This window comes from Natrix helvetica (assembly GCF_964273705.1).
Source record: "Natrix helvetica genome assembly, chromosome: 5".
Taxonomy (NCBI): domain Eukaryota; kingdom Metazoa; phylum Chordata; class Lepidosauria; order Squamata; family Natricidae; genus Natrix; species Natrix helvetica.
Window position 1 is genome coordinate 41,880,837 of NC_138551.1, and position 22,062 is coordinate 41,902,898.

The window sequence follows — 22,062 nt, forward strand, 5'->3', positions numbered from 1 at the left end:
TGACCTGTTTTAGCAGTTGATTAATAATCTATTCATTTGGAGCTATGTATTTATTACTTAAATTACTATTTGGCATGTGTCTTGAGTCTTACTAATATTTCATTTTTGTAATTATGTTTCTTGATATAATAGTACCAAACATGATTGAACTGTATTTTAAAAATAAATAAATGTATATATAAGGAAGTCTAGTGGAAGAATCTTACCAGAACATTTACCCTGGCTGAATTCACACATCTAAGCTACTGTAAACTCTAGCCATTTTTAAAATAATTCACAACAAGAACAACACTGAAGAAAAGGAAAATAAGTAACATGCAAACTTAGTCCTAGCATTCCCATTTGATTTGGCTTTATTTTGTTTTGGTGCTGAAGTATATGACAGTCTAGCTAAGCTTTTTGCCAGGCACATTTGGTGCCTTAACAACATCTTTTTATCATGTCTCCTTAGATGCCTCAAGTTTTTGAAGAAGTCTGAATGAAATTGAGGCAGAGGGAAAATGCTATATTATCACGATGCGCTTCCAAGAACATCCATTTCTACATTCATTAATCTACAGTTAAATGAAGTATAGTCAGAGTAGGCCAGTGAGTACATCACACTATTTGCAGCTCTGATTTGCAAATCAAAGCATCTGCTCTATGCAAGTGTGTGTTGGAGAGATCAAAAATAATCATTCAAGCTTACCGCATAATGTTAACTTTAGTATTTTAAAAGATTACTATACTCTTTAAGTTTACTAAGTTACATTGGTTCATGTGGACAGGAGGCCAAGTACAGTTTGCAAGCAGTGCAAATTAGGGGTTTTAATACTGTGGTGGAATAAGAGAGCCAAAAAAAGACTTCATTTTTGGCAACCAAAAAGCCATTTTATTTTCAGACATGTTGATAGTCTAAACTCTGGATAACTTTTTTTCCCTGTAATGGAGCCAGTATAGACTGTCAAATTTGTGTGATTACACAACAAATACAATTTTTTTAAAAAAATGACCCTTTTGCATAATGTATGATTTTATATAGGTAAACAGTTTCTGCTTCTTCCATAAACTGCTTGTTTACCTATGCTACTTGATTAGAATATTGGAAGAAATCCAAGGACATGAGAGTCCAATTCCCTGTCTACTATAACTACAGAAATTAAAACTAAGTACTTAGTCTCTGTTTGAATACATCTATTAAAAGGGAGTCTACCATCTTCCTACAAAATTGATTCCAGTAATCCTAACTCACATTTTATTTGCTGCACTATTTAAAAATTATTTTTACAATGTTAATTTAAACACAATAAATATTACTTTAATGTGTATTAGCAATATGCATAAATCAGAAATGAATTTTATTTTCAGTCCAAAACAAATACATCATGTTCAGTGAGTTCTAAACTTTTTTTTAGATCTGACACAATGCAGCAGAAATAAAATCCAAAATGTTTTTGTTCCCCCGAGTTGAAAGAACCTGAAGTGATTCTGGGTAAATTTTATGGAGCAATTGGAGCAAAGCCAGGATGCTTCAGTCTCTCCTTCTTCAGAAACAAAGATGGTGTTGCTGATGCTTCTTCTGAATGGCCTGTATATGTTTCTCAATTGTTTCAGCAACTCCAAACACAATATATCCCACTGGTCATGCACCCACTGATCTCAACATCTTTCCTACTTTCCTCCTCCTTTCAGTCACCATTACTGATGCCACGGTATATCACATCCTACCAGTGTAACCGTCCTGATTTTCTCAGCACCTTCCTTTTCATTCCTCCCAACCATCAGAATGTTTAAATAGACTGTGCACTAGTTTGGCTAGAACTAAGGACCACATGGAAAAATGGGGGTTTCTCCTAGACGACTAGGATATTTACTGCAAATGTGGCTCTATTCAAACAGCTATAAATTTTTATAGCTATCCCCCTGGGAGCAATATGCACATAGAAAGGCTTACTGGTCAGAAATATCCCTGTTATTAATGTGGCTTGGCACTGGGCTAGATCTCTATAAATTTATGTTTTCATTAAAGTTTTTAATCTTTTTAAAATTTAAATCAATATCCCCCTTTCTAGTTCCTGCATTTCTGACACAAGACAAGATAAGGTTGGCTGTCAACAGTAAAGGAATAGGAGTAAAAAAATATACCACAGGCTAGGACGTGGTAGAACACCTCTTGGAAGAGATATCTGTGATATATCTGGACCTACAAATATAAGTAAGCATTCAGGAAAGTTTTTTGTAACACTATAAAAATGAGATTTTGTGGAAACCATGAAGAGTCAACAAAATTAAAAAATGATCATCAAACAAATCAACCTCCAGTTCTTAGTGGAGGCACAAAAGACCAGGCTAAAATTATCATACTTTGGACTTAACAATTCATTTAGTGACGATTTGAAGTTACAACAGCATTGAAAAAAATAACGTGATCAATTTTCACACATCACTATTGCAGTATCCATGGTCACGTGATCAAAATTCAAGCACGTGGCAATTGGCTCTTATTTATGATGGTTGCAGTGTCCCCAGGTGACGTGATCACCTGCAACCTTCTGACAAGCAAAGTCAATGGGGAATCAGAATCACTTAACAAACATGTTACTAACTTAACAACTACAGTGATTCTTTTAACAACTGGCAAGAAAGGTCATAAAATGAGGCAAACTATCAACTATCCTGCTTAGCAACAAATTTTAAATTCAATTGTCGTAAGTTGAGGACTACCTATATTAAGACTGTTTCTTTAGTCTATAATTCTGGAAGAGTGGAAGGAAATGATAACTAAGGTGATTAAGGACGAATTAAGGTAGATGTACTCAATTATAGCAGTGATGGGGGCTGTAATTGGGTGCAACCTCATGCTAGCAGATTTTTTTCCCCAATTGCTTTAGAGTCTCTTACTTGGCCATTTTGTCCAGACTAATGTTTAAAAAATCCTTTACTCTGTTTTATACTCAGGACCAGCTTAAGAGCTTTCATAAATATTCAAGTAGGAATAGAACTTTTGAGCTGACCCACCATATCATTGATATTCGGTATCAGATTTGATTTTTTATTAGAAAATCAAATCTGATTTTTTTAAGCACTTCAAATAGATATCATCTGAACTGTTACATTTACTGATGGCCCAACCATACACATTGCCAGTGAGAAGAATACCCCAGCGCCATGGGCTAAATAAGATGATGAGCTCAGACCTGAAGCCCAACCCACCTGAACGATGTCTGTTTAGTAATAATGCATTTTTTATTTAATGTTCAACAATGAAAATGAAACTTCCATCATTAAACTGTAAATTAATGTGTTGTTTGATCATATGTACTTCTAGTAATATAAATTCTTTTGAAATTGCCAATATATTTGATGTGTTATGTGGAATGTGTTATGTAGGAACAATGTGTTATGAAGAAACTATGAATATTTAGATGTTTTTCTGGTTTAAACTTTAAATCCATTTAAACAATTCTTTATTTTTCCTTGAATTATAACTGCATGGCTTGGATTGGATGCTAATAATATTTTTTTCAAAACAAGTTAACAATTATATAATTTGCTTCATTTTATTTGCAGTATCTCTTCCACAATACATACGTACCCTCCACTGCATTAAAATACTTTCTATGGTTGCTAAAAATTTTAAATGAGCAGGGTATCTGGCAAACAATTACTTGTGGATAAGATTGTGCACTAGTTGTCACTTGCTTGCTAGGAATAAGGTGTTGGTATTGATCTTTAAAGCCCTAAATCGCTTACTCCTGAATGCCTAGGAGGCCACCTCTCCCATTATAAAATTATATAGTTATTGAGTCTAGTGGAAGATGTCTTTTTGAAGGAACATCTATCCAAATATCATCTTTCCAGCATGTAGAAGGCCATCTGTGTTTCTCTCAAGTTATACAATGTGCTTCTTTAAGAATTGCAGCCTTTTTTATTAGAAATCTGTGAGGGAACCTCTTTTTAATCATTAGATAATTGTAATATTTTCTTAATTTGTATTTTAATTTTATTCTACTTTTAAACATTAATTGCTTTGATCTGCCAGAGAAAAAAAACTACAATTACAAGTGAAAGATATAAGAAATGAAATAAAATCCACAAATGTACTTGCATGCTATTCAAAACAATTATAATCAAAGGCTCTAACAATGACTGGAGTATTTTTCTTGCTATTGCATACTAAAATATTACATATTTATTACATACAATTACATTCATTTGCCAGTTACACCTGCAATCAATGAGATATACTTTTATGTCCCCAGATATAAACGATTGAGCACTTAGGCATATTATAACAAGAATTATTACAGGAAGGAGAAGCATAGGGTAGTATACATTGGAGCATAGGGAGGCTGGAAATTAAATCTAATGAAAAAAGTTGAAACAGCTGAATATATTTGCCCAAGGAAGAAAAAGTGAAGGAAACAAATAATAGCAATCTTCAGCAACGAAAGGATAATATGCAAAAGATTGAGCAGGTTTTTCTTGTGTTGCTTCATGTGGCAACATCAGCATCATTGGGTAGAAATTGCAGGGAAACAAATTTTGAGAAAACTTGGGAAAAATTACTAATTCTTAAGATACACTATATTGCCAAAAGTATTCGCTCACCCATCCACATAATCAGATTCAGTTGTAAGCAAACACTTTTGGCAATATAGTGTATATTCAATAATGTAAGACACTGTTCAAAAAGACAGTTGTATCCTCATGGATAGAAATATTTAAGCAAAAACTCCATGGCTATCTACCAGGGATATGTAGTAGCATCCAACATTGTAGAGCTTGCATTGAGTGATCAGAGAATTGGATAGTGTTAGATAATTTGATTTCCAAAATTCATTCCAACTTGAGTTTCTCAGGAATCTAATCTTTTCTGTAATAAGAAAGCTGGCAGTATAAGGGTGCATTCTCCTGACTTTCCTTAATGTTTTCTGTGTTTTCTTGCTGGGTGGTGTTTTATGGTACAGAAAACAGCAGGATAAAACTATTTAAATCATATTCTAGGAAATGAGACAGGCAACCACACAAAATGAAATTGGATTGTTATAGTTTTCTATGCCATAAATACTGAATGAAAATGTGCTCCATAATGCTTTATTTTTAGTGCTTTTGAAAACTTTATTTTCTGGAATAAAAGCTTTTTTCTAAAATTCCACCTAATTACAATTTTTCCCCTTAAGATTGGTTGGAAACATGCCAAGTATATATTGGCTCCTTCCTCCTTTATTTCCCGGGCTTTGGCTCTTTAGGGCACAAACTTGGCATCAGTTGGGGTTCACTAGAAAAGCAAAGGGCCAGAAAAATAATGAAACCATAAGGTATAAGCAGCTTAAACCTGCAATCATATTGTATTTGACTCTGTTGCTTAAAGGGGAACTTGCGATATATTAAATACAGCTGACCTATGCTTTCCATTTTTCATCGTATTTGGCCACCTAGCTGCAGATGTTATGAGTTCTAGTTCAGCACAGCTGGAACTTTAAAAAGCAGACTTTCTCATCATTTGTTTTAGTGGCCCATGCCAAGTCCATCTCTGAGGAAAGATACCGGCATGACAGCTATTTTCCCATCGCATTAGCTGGGGCGAGGGGGGGGGATTTTGAAAAGGAGTAACACAACGACACACTTTTATAAGTATGTTTTCCTTATTCTATTTCATTATAATAAAAGCAGTTGAAAAGATCACACTTCGCAGGGTGCCATACTTATTAATTTGAGGAAACCTATCTTCTGCCTTCTGTTCACACATTCTTCATGAATAGCGATGCATGCCGCACCCAACCCTGCAAGGTCCCGAATGCCACTAGGGATAACGCCCTTAGTTTCTTGTCGCCACGCATTTTCTGAGCTGCTCCCATAATCGGGCGAACACCCCCGCGTGCTACTCCAGACACACTCCGCCCTCCTTCGAGGTTGCGACTGGGCTCTTGGAACCAGGGGAATCAAAGCCCCGCCCCGGGAAATCTGCGGCAGCCAATAGCAAGAGGTATCGGGCAAAAGGGGAGGCGATGATGGCGCTGGCCTTCTGAAGCGGGGAAGAGGCGAAGCAGGGCAAGCGCGAGCGGGCGAAGGAGTGACCGAGTGGCAGCGGTGGCGGGCGTCCGTGTCGTTCCTGACGGCGGTTTAAGGTGAGGGCGCGTTCGAGAAAAGAACGGAACGAGCACAGTGGTGAAGGGGTGATGTCCACAACAGAGATCTGTGCTGATGGGGGGGGGGTCACTCTTTCAGAGCCGTGTTGAAGGGGGGCTTTTTTAGACGAAGCCCCTTCGCTTTTCGCTATTGTCAACCGTGTCGGTTCCTAGGATCCGTGGCCCGAGGATGTATGATGAGGCGGGGGCGTGAGGTTGAACCTGGGGTGGATTAGCAATCTTTTCCTAGAAAATACAAAACTACGGCCGTTCCTTTGGCCCCTGCCACTCCCTTTGACTGGGCGGAGCAAGCAGCAGCGATACCCCTACCAGATGGGTATCATATGGGATCCCTGTGACTTCTGGCCCGGAACCAGCGGTTGCCACAATCTGTGCACTCACTACATTTTTGCAGCCAAGATTTGATAGCTGTGTTAAATCTTGGTGATTGCTCCCGCACAACTTTTAACTTTGTAGAGAGGTTTGTCTTAAAACTGTTTTTCCTTATAGAGTTAGGTTGTCTTTATCCTGATTCCATGCTACCTGCTGAAAAATCAGCTGTGCATTTAAATAACTTTGTAATAACACAATGATCATTCTTCACAAAGGGCGTTTTAAAAGCTGGCTCATGTCATCATGTCAAAGCCTACTTTATTTTGTTTTTCTTCTAAAAAGCTTGTGGAACTCTTTCCTGTATATTTAAAGGTTGTAATTATAAGTCCAAAACATTGTTCCTGAACATTTCTGCTTTTCTAATTTGCTTTAGTTAGAAATTTGGTTATATTCTAGTGTGTTTTCACAACGGTTGCATATGTGTTTCTTTATATGCTGATGATTTACAATTTTGCTGCGAAGAGAATATTTTAGAAATAGGTGCCACCTATAGCTAAATAAATGACAGTAGGAGTTTATGTCTTTTTTGCAAAGCATTTGCACTGACTGAAGTTGCTGGAAATATTTTCTAAATTGTAGGTTCATTTTCTCTAGGTTCATATTGTAGCGTTAAACTGAAATTAAAGGGGAAAATGTAATAAAAAACAATTAGAAACTAATAATTCTGGCTTCTAGAGAATGATTTAGTGTATATACCAAAACGTAGACCCCCTTAAATAGTTTAAATTAAATGTATAAAGTGGTTGTCACTTTCTTCTAAACACTTTCTTACTTTTTTGATACATGAGCTTTGTACATTTTTAATACAATTACATTTTCCCCTGGAAAAAAAGGTAGTAAAAGATATTAAAATTGACCTGTGGGGGCTGACCTTTGGTATACTGTCTATATGTTCCGACTGGCTGGTTTGGCATAATTTTAACGTCTACCTCCTGGCATACACATTCTTACTGGTTTTTAGAGGGATATTGTTTTAAATTTAACTTGATATTTTAAACTTTTGTATTGATTTATTTATTAGCTGTACAGTTTGGCATATTTTACCCTCCTCTTATACATGTATTTATATAGTTATTTCTACGTTTTAATCTGTTGTATTTTAATACGGACTGTACACTGCCCCGAGTCCCTTTCGGGAGAGGGGGCGGTATATAAACGCTAATAATAAATAAATAAATAAATAAAATGTGTGCATGTTTGTGTATTACAATTTTGTTTTACATTGGGAATCAAAACAATAAATTTGATTTCAAATGTTGGATTTTTATAGTTACTAGTAATTATAAATTTGCATAAAATATTGCCTCTTATTTGCAATGATCATTTTTACTAAATTTTTCATACATGTTGGTATTAAATTATCTTCTGTTTTATCATTTAATTTCTCTGGTTTTAAAGCATTGTTTAATAAAATAATACTGCAAAATGTTAAAAACTTCATTAGGACTGTGCACTGCTTTTGAAGTAATTCAGAAAAGATCCTTTGGGGTGCATAGGAGCATAAACATAGCATCTGCTTGCATCTCTTTCAAGCTACTGCATCTTTTCCTGCAAATATATGGCTGCCCTCTGTAACTATTTTGTGATTCTGGAGAAAATTGTAGTTATTTGAACAAGTTGAAGATGAGCATTACATTGGCACTCTGAAGCCAACTTTTTATAATTAAATCTGGAACATTACACAACCCTTACTTGAAAAATAGTTTTGTTTCCAATTCTGGTTAATGTATGTCACATGACCAAGCTTGACTGGTCATTCAGATGAGATAAGATACAAAGATTGTTACAATATTACATATTAAGAAATAATTGAGTGCTATTACATGTAGGTTTTTTTTCCTGAAGCAGATTTACAGATTATAGATACTCCATAGTGTATTCACCTTTGATCAAGAGTGCCACTCCCAGAATGTTGCCTTCATTTTCCCTGAATACACATAAGTACTAACCTTGACCTTTTTAATTCATCATAGAGTAGTTCAATTCTGACTAAATGGAATAAATGCCTACTTTCATATATTTCCCATTCTATACATTGAGACCAGGATAAATACCCAATGCATATTTCTTGCATGATACAGTCATGTTTTAATAGAGGTGCATAGCTATGGAACTCTGGATAGGAATTAACTCTACAAGTTAAATGAAAACCTTTTCACCTGAAAGTACTTTTAAGTTTGGCTAGCTGCAACCTTTCATCTTTTATTCATTACTGGTTTTAGTTGTGTATTGTATTTAGCATTTTAATTGCATACTGCTCAGAACCTTACTGAGTGAAACCTACATCTAATAAACATAAATACAATTCAATTAGACCCCCTTAATATCTTACATAAATGCACGTTATTGCCCTGGCATCTTCAATCATATTTTTCTTGCAGGGCTAGCAGTGTACTAGGAGTTGCAGATAATTGTTATGAGTTCATCTTTTAAACTATTTCATGCAGAATGTTTTGTAGCACTGGTGCCCAATAAAAGTGATAGAAAGTGACTTCATTGCAATTAGTTCCCTTAAACTACCATTTAAATTAAAACTCCCAAACTGCCATTTAAAATAAAACTCAATATTGGGTAGTGGGTTTATCTGTCTATCTCTATATAAATATTATGGATAAGATTTTTAAGCAATTGTCAAAAACAATTTTGATGAATTGAACCTAGATAACACACATATAACAATCTCTTCCAACTACACATATAACAATCTCTTCCGACTGTAAGAGTATTTGTTGACAATAAAAAGATTAAATATTGCAATAATAACTAAAATAAAATAAATTCTAAATAAAGCCTCCAAATAATTCTTAGCTATGCTAATTGGTATTTCAATTTTTAGTCTGCATAAAACCATCAAGAAGAGCAGGGTTTGCTTGAGAATGGCTCAAGACAGGATTGGAAGAGGAACAGAACAAAATTAGGCCATAGAAGTTGAAAAAAATGTATTCTCGTTGAAAGTTTTTCTCTGCTTTAACCAGGGGATTTTTTTGGTGGGGGGGGGGGTTGCAGAAAAAGGCAAGATTGTGTATTCTTTAGTTGAGAAAGGGAAAAGGCTGTATTTTGGAGACAGAAATCCTCCTTGGAGACACAAGGGAAGGTTCAAATGAAAGATTACATTTCTCAAGAGTCTCATTGGACTTGCCTAAAAAATAGCTGGCCAACAGAAGTAGCCTGGATTTAGGCCACAAAATAATAAAAAAGTTCTCAATATAGAATGACTTCATCTTTGCAGATCCTCTTCCCTATCCTTCTTTGAGAGGAATCTCGCTGCTGTAACATACACTATATTGCCAAAAGTATTCGCTCACCCATCCAAATAATTAGAATCAGGTGTTCCAATCACTTCCATGGTGACAGGTGTATAAAATCAAGTACCTAGGCATGCAGACTATTTTTACAAACATTTGTGAAAGAATGGGTCGCTCTCAGGAGCTCAGTGAATTCCAGCATGGAACTGTGATAGGATGCCACCTGTGCAACAAATCCAGTCGTGAAATTTCCTCGCTCCTAAATATTCCACAGTCAACTGTCAGCTGTATTATAAGAATGTGGAAGTGTTTGGGAACAACAGCAACTCAGTCACGAAGTGGTAGGCCATATAAACTGATGGAGCGGGGTCAGCGGATGCTGAGGCGCATAGTGCGAAGAGGTCACCAACTTTCTGCAGTCAGTCGCTACAGACCTCCAAATGTCATGTGGCCTTCAGATTAGCTCAAGAACAGTGCGCAGAGAGCTTCATGGAATGGGTTCCCATGGCCAAGCAGCTGCATCCAAGCCATACATCACCAAGTGCAATGCAAAGCGTCAGATGCAGTGGTGTAAAGCACGCCGCCACTGGACTCTAGAGCAGTGGAGACACGTTCTCTGGAGTGACGAATCGCGCTTCTCCATTTGGCAATCTGATGGACGAGTGTGGGTTCGGCAGTTGCCAGGAGAATGGTACTTGTCTGATTACATTGTGCCAAGTGTAACGTTTGGTGGAGGGGGGATTATGATGTGGGATTGTTTTTCAGGAACTGGGCTTGGGCCCTTAGTTCCAGTGAAAGGAACTCTGAATGCTTCAGCATACCAAGACATTTTGGACAATTCCATGCTCCCACCTTTGTAGGAACAGTTTGGAGCTGGCCCCTTCCTCTTCCAACATAACTGTGCACCACTGCACAAAGCAAGGTCCACAAAGACATGGATGACAGAGTCTGGTGTGGAGGAACTTGACTGGCCTGCACAGAGTCCTGACCTCAACCCGATAGAACACCTTTGGGATGAATTAGAGCGGAGACTGAGAGCCAGGCCTTCTCATCCAACATCAGTGTGTGACCTTACAAATGCGCTTCTGGAAGAATGGTCAAAAATTCCCATAAACACACTCCTAAACCCTGTGGACAGCCTTCCCAGAAGAGTTGAAGCTGTTATAGCTGCAAAGGGTGGACCGATGTCATGGTGAACCCTATGGATTAGGAATGGGATGTCACTTACAATAAGTTCATATGCAAGTAAAGGCAGGTGAGCGAATACTTTTAGCAATATAGTGTACCTTTGCATTGTAGTACTTTTAACTGTATCCTAGCAGTGTTTCTTAGTCCTCCAGGGAAGAGACACAAAGGCTTGGCCTTTTGAAGTAAGGTATAGCTGTAACTTTATCTAGAAAAACCAGAAATGTATCTCTAGCCTTTAGGAGTTTTCCACTGATGAGGTGGCTTTCTGTTATAATTAATTTTTTCTTTGGAAAAGTTGAGCAAGAGGTGGACAGAGATTTCGTTTCTGTTTGTTTGTAGAGATCCTCAGTTGTCCAGGTCAGAGGTGTCAAACTCATGTTGTCATGGCAGCATCTCATGACGTTTTTTCCCATTCACTAAACCAGGTGTGGGTGTGGCCAACGTGTGACGCATCCGGCCCTTGAGCTGTGAGTTTGACACCTGGTCATAGTTGTCTCAAAGATGTTTTTTTCAAAAGGCAACTGGACTGTCTTTTGAAAAAGCACCTTTGAGTCACTTCTGTTTGGTTATCTCAATAGATGGTATTGTCCAAGCAGAATACTTGGGTAAATGTCAGGTTGGTGAGGTTGGAAGACTACAGTTGTTGAATTATTAGGCAGAAGAAACAAAAGCATGTCTTGATTGGTGTTAAACCATTGAAGCAAAAAGGCATAGTGGCAGGATGATGCTATTGTGGGTCAGACTTCACAAGCCAAGTAATAAATCCTGACTCTTCAAACACTAAACCATGTATTAAGAAAGTTGTTTGTGGTAGAAATTTCAAAATCTCAACATGGCTGAAAAGGCTGGTTTATTGCAGCAAGAAATGTCACATACATAGACCAATTTATTGCAGAAAATAGAAATTCAGCCCTGTATGTTTGCTCTGGGGTTTAAATCTTAGCCTTTTCCTCTTGCCTTTCTAAATCAATGGACTTTGCCCTGTTTTTTCCTCAAGTTGAGAGTCAGAAACATTTGCTGAGTGTTTGTATAATGATTCTATCTAACTTGGCCATTGCTGGATCCCAGCTAGTTTTAGCCTTTACCCAATGGAATGGAGGAGGTGCATGTTATCATTCAACATTTCTTGACCTTGATTGACCCCTTAGCTGGCAAAGTAGTAGTAGCAGAGTTATAGGTGTATAATAGCATACATCGATTGAATGAAGATCCAAGTTCCTTTTTTATTTTCCAAACATATTATAGTTTTTTAGAAATAACCAGAATTGGACTGTTCTACAAAGCAGATCTCTTGACTACTAGGATTTATTCAAAGCAAAGTTCTTGTTTTTTATTGCCTTTTTACAGAATCATGATGGGAGAAATTGCTTTCAAAATATAATTCAGATATTAATATTTACTGTCAATAAACTATCATTCAGAAGATGGATAATATGGATGAACAATTAGCAGCTGTTTGGTGTTCTAAAAAAGAACAACCTTTTATTATAGTGAGAAAGCTATTTGAGCTCAGACTTCCCTTTAGCAAATTCATTTATTCATTTATTTATCTCAAATTTATATGGCTGTCTATCCCTCACAAAGTGATTCTGGGCAGTGTACAGTAATATCTATTTTTAAAAAATACTAGAAAACTAATTAAAATAATTAAAACAATAATCATGGATAAGACATGACAAATAAAATATCACAGTATATACAATACAGCCAGTTTGTGGGGTCCCTGATATCAGAGGATTCCCAGACTTTCTGGAAAAAAACATGTTTTCCAGAAGGCCACAAGGGTTGGGCCTAACTTTACCTCCGAGGATATTATATTCTAAAGAGTAGGCGTTGTGGCAGGAATGAGCCCCTTCCTAGGTCTTGTCAGATGGGATTATTTTGGAGACAGGACTTGCAGTACACATCTCCAGTTGAACCTGATTGGATGGGTAGATGTAATCTTGAAGAGACAGTCTCTCAGATAAACTGGCTCTATGCCATGTAAGGCTTTAAAGGTCAAAACTGGTACCTTGCATTGACTGCTAAATGTGCTCAAGTAGCTTTGCTTCAGTAGTGCATTGCAATCTATATCTTCCCTTGAAAATGAACGTAGACGTCAAGCCTAAAATACAAATGGTACCGTAATTTTAGGCATGGCACTAACATAAAAATTAAGACATTAGTAATTAAAATCATAGCCTCAAAGAGATTTTAAATTAATGATTGACGTGTATTGTATGTTCTGTGGACAGAATGGACTCTGCAAACTCATAGGGAGCTATTGGCTAAGGATTATGAGAATTGCCAATACATCTGAAGGGTGTATTGCCCAGACTGGGGAAAGCTTCCCAATGACTTATTTTATCCAGTGAGGCTGCCAAGATTCCTTTCCCTTTTTTTAATGCCACAGACAACTATGGGCAAAGGTTCAGACATTCAGTGGGCTATAAATGGAAAGGTTGTGAGATTATTGTCTGTGCTTGTACTATTTTGATTGCGCTGAATTATTTAACTGAACTAAAACATTAGTGGTGATTTTAATTTTTTAAAGAACTATTTCCTCCCTATGTAATGGCTATTACTAAAGACATGAATATAAATTTACATACTGTATCAGTTTTTATTTTAAGAATTGTAAAACATGTTTTAGGAACAGTTATTTTGCAGTAAAACCAAAGTTTTATGCAATTGGATATTGAAGCATTATTTGTAAATCATGTAAATATACATATAATTGCAATATTAAGAAGCATATAAAGCAGGAAACTGTGTGCATGTGTGTGAGAGAGTAAAACTTTACTGGTATGAACTACATATCCTCTGAACCAAAATATATCCCAGTTTATCTTTCTTGAAATTGAAATAGTGCTATTTGGTTAGTTGTCGTATTATGTTCTGAATACATCTTCTTGCAACAATGTATAGAAGACTCCAATTGTACATTTATTTATATTTAACAGTATTTATTGGCCATCCAATCCATGTTTGAAAATATGCTCCATCTACATTTGGAAATGAAATTAAACCTCCAATCTTTGATTCAGTATTATGAAGTCAAGACAGTGTATTTCCTCTCTGGTCTCTTATGGATATGCCTGGGGATTGAGCTGATGTTGAAACTTGGTTAGCACACTGTATCCTGAATGTGAATGGCATTTCATTTTAATATCTCAAATATAGTACAGTACATTGTTGCAAACTTTCAACTAGATGAATGATGCACAGGTGTGATTAAAGAATATCCATTGGTTTGGCTACTAAATGTGCAAGATAAATTGCAGAACTGGTAATTTGTGAATCTCATTTTTTAACTTGTTTATTTCTTCCAGAAAGCTGTTCTTCTTACTACAAAGCTAAAATTTAGCTGCCTATCATTTTGAGATAGTAATACACACAACTGTATTAAAAGCAAAAGTTGCTTTTAAAGCCTTAAAATAGTACAAAAGTAGCCTTAGAAACTTGAAAGTAATTCCTGTGTTTCACTTTAGATTATTTGGATTATTGCCTGATGTGAACAATGGGAGAAATAGAAGGCACGTACAGAGTATTGCAAACTCCAGGATCTCGTTTGGGACTGCAGAAAAATTCTGGAGTGAGTACTCTGGAACCAGGACAGAATATTTCTTCTGCCATGGTCTCAACATCTCCTAGAACGTATGAAAGATCTATACAAATCAAAGTCAAGCTTTTGGATAACACTCAGGAAGTACTTGATATTGAGGTAAGATTTCAGCAAGGTGTTTTGTCCAAATGTTTAAACTTGCTCTTTGGAAAATGGATTCATTTGAGTGAGAATGTGTTGTTTGAATCTAGACTCATGGATTACATATTTAAAAGCCCTTTAACACTGAAATTAAACGGGAATGAATGCTTTGTTTAAGGTATATATGTATGTATACATGTCTTGGGGATATAGTTAATTCCTTTATCATAAAAAGTAGTATACTATTAATATGAAGTTCTTAAAAATATAACAAAGTCTAATTAAGGTTTCCAGTTGGTTTGCGACCATACAAGCACTGATTTTATCTTTAGTGAATGACTTACTAGAAGCTTCCCAAATGTATTTCAATAATTGTACAATGTGTCATTTTGTTTAGGCTGTTGTATTGGCTGTGAGGCTAAAAAACATTGCCAGTAGTCATCTTAGATCAGTTTACTACATTTTTAGCATTATCAGAGAGAGCATTGCTCACTTGTCTCCAGAGTGGCAATTTCATAGAATCGTAGGGCTGGAAAACTTGAAGGTCATCTAGTCCAACACCATATAATTTGTATGAAGTATATTGTTCTTCCCAACTCAGTAAGATATGTATAACCATTTTTTTCTTTAATTATCATAAAAACAAATCATATTCTTAAAGCCAACTGTCTTTGGATAATAATATTTTGTGCATAAACATTTTGCAACAATTGTTATATTTTTCTTTTTTCTAACAGCAATGGACACATTTATATTTTGATTCTTTTTTTTTGGGATATTTCTTCGTAAAACAAAATTTATTTCTTGAAACTTCTTCTATATAATGGGAAAGTGTGATCAGCTTTAGAAATTCAGGGCGTGGCAGAATTAATGCTTTCAAATCCTATTAGACTATTGTTCTTCAATTGATTGAATACTGTTTAGCATAGTCTGCATCTTGTTGCCAGTCACAAAAAAAGACTAAATTCCAGAAAGAATTATTGCCAGATGTTTGTCATGATACTGAATATTCTAAATTTGGCAAATAAACTGCCTGAAGCTTATTTTTATCTGCCCTCAAAAAAGAGTTAGTAATTCATGGCCGAGGATATTACAGGCTGTTTCTGCAAAAGCAATTTAGGTTTTGTGTTGTCCCTGTTATTTGGTCTGAAATATGGTAAAACCTGTTATTTTGTTAATGGCCTGCCTTTCCTTTGAAGAAGTTTTTAAGAACAACAGTTTTACCTCTCATTCAGTACTAGTGAAATCAAACAGGAATTGGGGTTCAAAGAATGCACCATTCAAAAGGTGGGATGCTTGTTCTTGATAAAATAACACACTAATTTTAGTGATACTGATTTTCTAGTTCTGTTGAGAATTGAAGTGTCAAAATTTGAAGGTCATATATTGGCCATTTTTGCTATAAAGTTTGGGGAGAGTAACAATAAAATTATTTTTGGATTAACTGGTGGCATTTTGCCTGCAAGTACCTCTTCAGTTGTTGCTGTTGTACTTATTTGTCCTAATTTATCCAGATCAATCTAGGTTCCCTGGAAATGGAAGATCTTAGTTCAACATTGAAAAACTTGTTTTAAACTACATTAAATTATTTATTTTATTTACCTTCCTAAAGCACTAAATTGAATTAAATCTCCATATTGTTTTTTTCCTCTAGTAAGAAAAGGATTTTTGTGCCTTCAAATCAATGTTGACTCCCAGTAATATACAGACAAGCCCCTGCAGTTTATCCTAACACCATGAATATAATTTTGATTCACCTGCAGGTAGCTCTTCATCATGACTTGGCCTTCTTTCAATGGCCATAAAAATAAATTTGCCTTTTGTCCTGAAGGTTCTTGCAATAACCCTTTCTCTTAGAAATCTCATGGGAATGCAGGGATTCAACTTAAATAGATACTCTGTCAGACATACTGTGCAGGTGATACTGATTCAGCAACTGTAATTGGGACAGCAAATTGGTCATTAAACAAAATGGTTGCTAGTGAAAATTACACAGCCATGACTGTGCTTTATTTCAGCTTTCCTTTGCTTTGGAAAGGATACAACTCCAGACAGCCAGGTGAGCTGAAATGGCAGGGAAACATGACTCATAAGAAAGCTGGTTTAAAAATTCCTAGCCCTTTTCTTCCATTTCCCCATCCTATGGAATGTTCACTCCAGTGCTGGGATAATTATCAATAAGAGAATTAATGTTTGTATTTACATTCATTGGAGAGGAAGGGATTACAAGAGAATAAGCAGGCATGCAATGAGGAATACAGATAGAAATGCGCTAGCACTTGCTGTTTGCCTAGCATGATTTTGTCAGTATCAGGCAGGCTGGAGGGTTCTAATTAACTAATTAAGGTCACAGAACTGAGCTTGTTAACTCCCAGTTAGCACTTTTTATGGATGCCTTGTAGAGAAAAGCAGCTCAAGAAGAGTAGCTTGTTTAGGTAATGTCTGCATACACTATAAAGGGGGGGGGGGGACGTGTTTGGGTTGTATCAGGCAAAAAAAACCAGGAACAGAAAGATAAAAACTGATTGACAATAATGGTAAACATGTAACAGATGCTGTGAAGGTTGTAAATGTGGATATTGTTTGCAAAATTAATTTTTTTCACTACTGTATTTTAACAGTTAATGATTATTGTCCTAGTTGCGAAATGAGGATTACCTGTATGAACAACTTTAGTAAAATAATCTTTAGTAAGATAAAGAACTGCTTAAAATGTGATGCTACATACCCATTTCTCTTTCTTAACCTTTTTGTAATGGATGACTTAGGTTTGTGTTTACAAAACACAATTCTGATTCCCAGCTTGTCAATTCTTGTCCTTATATTTGTGTGTTAATATTACTGTGGTGAGCAGTTAAAGTACTATTTTATTCTTTTAGGGAAAATGCTTTCTTTTAAAAAGAGAACATCATAATAATTTTGGGAACATTATTAGGGGGAAGTGGATGCTAAAGCATTTTTGGACAGTATTAAACTGCATAAATGCTTTACTGTAATTTTTGTGAATAAGAAGGGAAATACATAAACAAGTAATGTATAAATCTGTGATCACTATTGTAATATTTAAGTAGCGCTTAATGGAAAAATACAGAAACGACATTATACCCAAAGATTAATCTACACAAGAAAGGTGATCAGAACTGCTTTATTTGTTTGTTTGTTTTTTGGTAAGGACAAGAAAATAAAAATGTGTATCTTCAGTTTTTCAGATTAATTTGTAATGTAGATGATGGAATACATATAATAATGCAGGGAGTCCTCGATGTACGACCACAATTGAGCCCAAAATTGCTATTGCTAAACAAGACAGTTGTTAGATGAATTTTGCCCCATTTTACAACCTTTATTACCGCAATAATTAAGTGAATCCCTGAAGTTATTAAATTAGTAACATGTTTGTTAAATGAATCTAGATTCCCCATAGACTTTGCTTCTTAGAAAGTTGCAAAAGCTGATCACATGACCCCAGGACACTTCAATCATCATAAATACATTCCAGTTCTTTCTATGAGGTCAAATTAGAGTATTTAGAATTTTTTAAAGCTTATCTTGATTTCTGTGAGTGTGTGTGTTATGCTGGAATCTAAAATGGTACCATATTCAGTCAAGAATTTGCACTTATCTTTCAGATTCTGTTTATTTTTGTGTTACATAGCTGGGCCCCCAGACCATATCATTATTCCATATGACGTTGGATTCTTAAGTTTCTATATGCTGGTAGTCTTTGATCTATGACCACAGTTGAATTTGTAAATCAAGGACTACCAGTATAGTACTTAGTTCAGATACATGGGTTCATGCAGCAGCAGGAGAAGGGTGTTTGAGACAAAGATTCTCCTTATATTTTTGCTTGGTTAATGAAACATGTTGCTTACTTAATTTTAGACCCTGGCCAAGTGTTTGTGTGATTTGATTAAACAGTGTAACTTCTCATTGCTAAAAGGAGAAATGTTAGTCCCCGTAACTTCAGAATTGAATTACATAATGCAACACAGTCAGATGGATTTTTTATTTGTGAATATTAGAGTATTGTATTAAAGAAGTAAGAATTAGCAACCATAGAGATATTTGGATTATATTCCGAAACACAAAATGTGCTTGTAATACATGAAGATTTACATGTTAAAAAAGAGAAATGTTAAGTTAAATGTTAATTACTGTAAATCACCATCGTGTTATTTCTTCAAATGTTTTTCTGTTAATTCATGGAAGTATTTCTTTCAAAGTCTTCTCATTATATAATGTGTTTGTGGTATAGAAGAGATTGCCATTTGCCTATCTCAGAAGACGTGTCAAAATAAGGGAAGAAAGTTACTTGAGAATTATACCAGTTGAAATAAAAGGGTACTAAAACAAGTCATGTAGGAGAGATAAAGTAAAACTAAGCTATTGGGAGAGGTTTGGTAAATTTTATAGGAACAACTGTTAGTTACATAAAGAAATTGAGCTATAGACAGCTTTAGTTTGATAAATCGGAGCAACATTACACAGCCAAATAGGCAGTGGCTTAAGTCAGGTTTTAATTTAGCTAATTTATACCTGAATCTAAAATCTTTTGTTAGCCAAAAACTGGGTCCTTTTGTGTGTAGATCATGGAATATTCTGTACTTTGGTTACAATCCATTTTGTAATCCTTAATCCTTACTATTAACTAATGGTAAATACTAAGGCTATGTAAAACTATTTGCACACATAGGTAGATGCAAGACTAATTCAATGCATCTCTTTGAATCATTGTTTGAACTGTCAAAGCACCACATCATTTCAAAGGCCCACCTGGCTACATTAAGGAACTCTCACTACTTCTGGATATACATGTATCAGTGGTGGGTTGCGGGTGGTATATCCCGGTACGGGTGTACCGGTGCCTGCTGAGAGCAGCAGGTAACGTTCCGGTATGGTGCTTCGGAGGAGCGTTCCTGAGCTGTATTGACCCAACCGGGCCATTTGCACATGCACACACGGCGTACAGCGCCTGTGCAACGCTCCACCAAGCAGCTGGAGCATCACGGGGCAGTGGGTGTGCATGCATGCGCAGCGCACATGTATGTGGTGAACGCCCGGCCCCATCACAGCGTACTGGTTGCGATGGGATCCAGAACCCACCACTGATGTACATGTATAAATAATGATTTAACAGCATTGCTTCTGAAGTGCTTTGGCAATGCACTTTGCTTCAATAGCATCCTGGTGGAAATACTTTCTGCATGAACATGCATGTTTATACAACAAGCTCTTAAAGAGGTCCTATCAGACTTTTAAGTGGACATGGTGCTTCGGTATGTAAGGAATCAGATTTGAGGGTATACAAAGCCCTAATGGTGATGTTTCTAATTAAAAAAATTACGTAAGTAGGTAAAATACGATCTACCCTAGTAAACTAGCATTTCCAGTTTTTCTGGGCAACATGAAGTTCAAAATAGATCTAGTTTTTCTGGTTACTCTTTTCTTTGTTAAAATTAAGGTTGCAGGATTATTATATGCAGCACTGTAGCTATGTTGTAAATCTAATCTTTACTCGGCAATAAAAAATTGAAAAATATTTCACAATAGGAAATTGTGGGGTCCTTTGTGCAGTCTGACTTCAGTTGTTTTCTTCCAGACATTTCAATACCAGACTAGATAATATCATTGATTGGATTGGAATTGATGATGTTACTTGATTTAGTAATAAAATATCTGCAAGAAAACAACCAAGTTCAGAGAGCATCAAGTTCATCTCTGACCTACAAATCTTCTTTTCAAATGGGAAAGTTCTATTGCAACTTTATAAGCTTTAAAATCTTATGGACTTGCAGTGTTGTCGTCAAGATTGCAACTATGTGAGACTAATGTATGAAACTTTCAGTTTACGATGTGTTTCTTGAAAACGCATAAAATGTTAAGCTGAGAGTATAAAATACATTCCGGTTTTCTAAACAGATATAAATTCATTGCATGAATTAATTGTATCTTGACAGATAAAATGAAAAATAATGAAAAATATAATAAATAGCTTGAGGGCCTAGTTGAAATTGCTAGAAGAAAATGTTATCATTTTTTGGAGAATGTTAAAACATCATGGAGAGCCAGTTTGTTGTATTGGTTAAAGACACTGGACTAAAAATTGAGAGACTCTAAATATTAGTCCTGCCTTAGGCATGAAGTCAGCTGGGTGGGTTAGTCATATTTCTCAGCCCTAGGAAGAAGGCACTGACAAGTTATTTCTGAAAATGTTGCCAAGAAAACTGCATGGACATGTCCATGTCGTTCCCAGGAGTCAATACTGACTCAAAACCACAACATGCAACAAAAAACTCAAACAAAAATTCATGACTAATTTGGAATTAATTCTGTGCTTCATAATTATAAGAGTTTTGAGGATCCATTTTACTTTTTAAAGAAATTGAAGCTATTATTGAAAGATTGAAAACCTAAATTGCAGCAGTGGTCATCCAGTTGACTATGGGAAAGCTGTGATTCCTAATAGCTATATCTTGATGGTTAATGTCTTATTGATAGTCTGGTCTAACACACACACTAGTGCGTAAAAGTGATGGTGTGTGTGTGTGTGTGTGTGTGTGTAAGTGATGGCTTCTTGCTTGCTTTTTTTGCTTGCTTGCTTTCTTCTGCTTTTAATGTTCTACAGCACCCAAATTCTTTGTGAAATTGAGTCTGCTTCTAAATTGCACAATTAAATGTTGTAGGAAGCGCTTTAAATTTTTAATTCCCTGCAAAAATCTTGAATGTTATGGTAATAGTGTCAAACCTGACTCGACTCCATACTGGTAGTTGCCTGGACCCTCTTTTGCTTGCAGCTTTGCCAAACAGTGATGAAGGAGGTTGGTGAATTCCTAAGGGTGGAAGGAGGATGTGGAATGTAAGTGAACCCTCTGTTACTGGAGAGACATTATCTAACAAGACCAAGTGATGAAGAATGTTTTGACCAAAGCAGACTGCTTTTCCCAAAGCAAAAGAACTGAACTCAGTTGGTGAACTGCGGATGGCCCGGAGAGGGAAAGGGAAATTACCTATGTGGGTTTTCACAGGAAAATCCCAGAACTAACTTTCCTTGTGCCTTGCCTGGATGGATTTTTCAATAAAGTTACACTTTTAGTTAATTTAAAGAACTGGGAGTTTCTTTTGTTGAATGTGTCAAATGGAACAGTTGACAAGTATTTTATAATAGCAGAGAATTCTGTAAAATTACTAAACTGGAACAAATAGAAATCATTTTTTTTTACTTGTTGGAAAAGCACATAAATATATAACTTACCTGTTGTGGCCCAGCAGGGGCCGGCTGAGCTGTTGGTGGACTCTGACAGCTTAGACTATTATGGGACTGCTCTGGAGGATGAGGAAGACTCTGGAGGGTGTTTGGAGTCAGAGCAGGAACTAGAGAGGCCTGTTGGCCACCAGGTGGCATCTGAGTCAGGGAGCAGTGAAGAGGAACAGAGGAAGG

At 36.1% G+C, this 22,062-nt stretch overlaps 1 protein-coding gene across 5 annotated transcripts in view; it reads left to right on the top strand.

The window, feature by feature from the left end:
• Positions 1 to 5,949: 5,949 nt before the first annotated feature.
• Positions 5,950 to 22,062, top strand: part of FARP2 (FERM, ARH/RhoGEF and pleckstrin domain protein 2) — a 70,126-nt gene continuing 54,013 nt past the window's right edge. The window contains exons 1-2 of one of the 5 annotated variants that reach the window (XM_081954350.1): positions 5,950 to 6,110; positions 14,407 to 14,639. In XM_081954350.1, the coding sequence (XP_081810476.1) occupies positions 14,436 to 14,639 (204 nt within the window). In that variant the 5' untranslated portion in view covers positions 5,950 to 6,110; positions 14,407 to 14,435. Of the gene's footprint in view, positions 6,111 to 6,445; positions 6,592 to 14,406; positions 14,640 to 22,062 lie in introns of those variants that run through there. The other 4 variants (XM_081954351.1, XM_081954347.1, XM_081954349.1 and 1 more) reach the window with 4 other exon arrangements.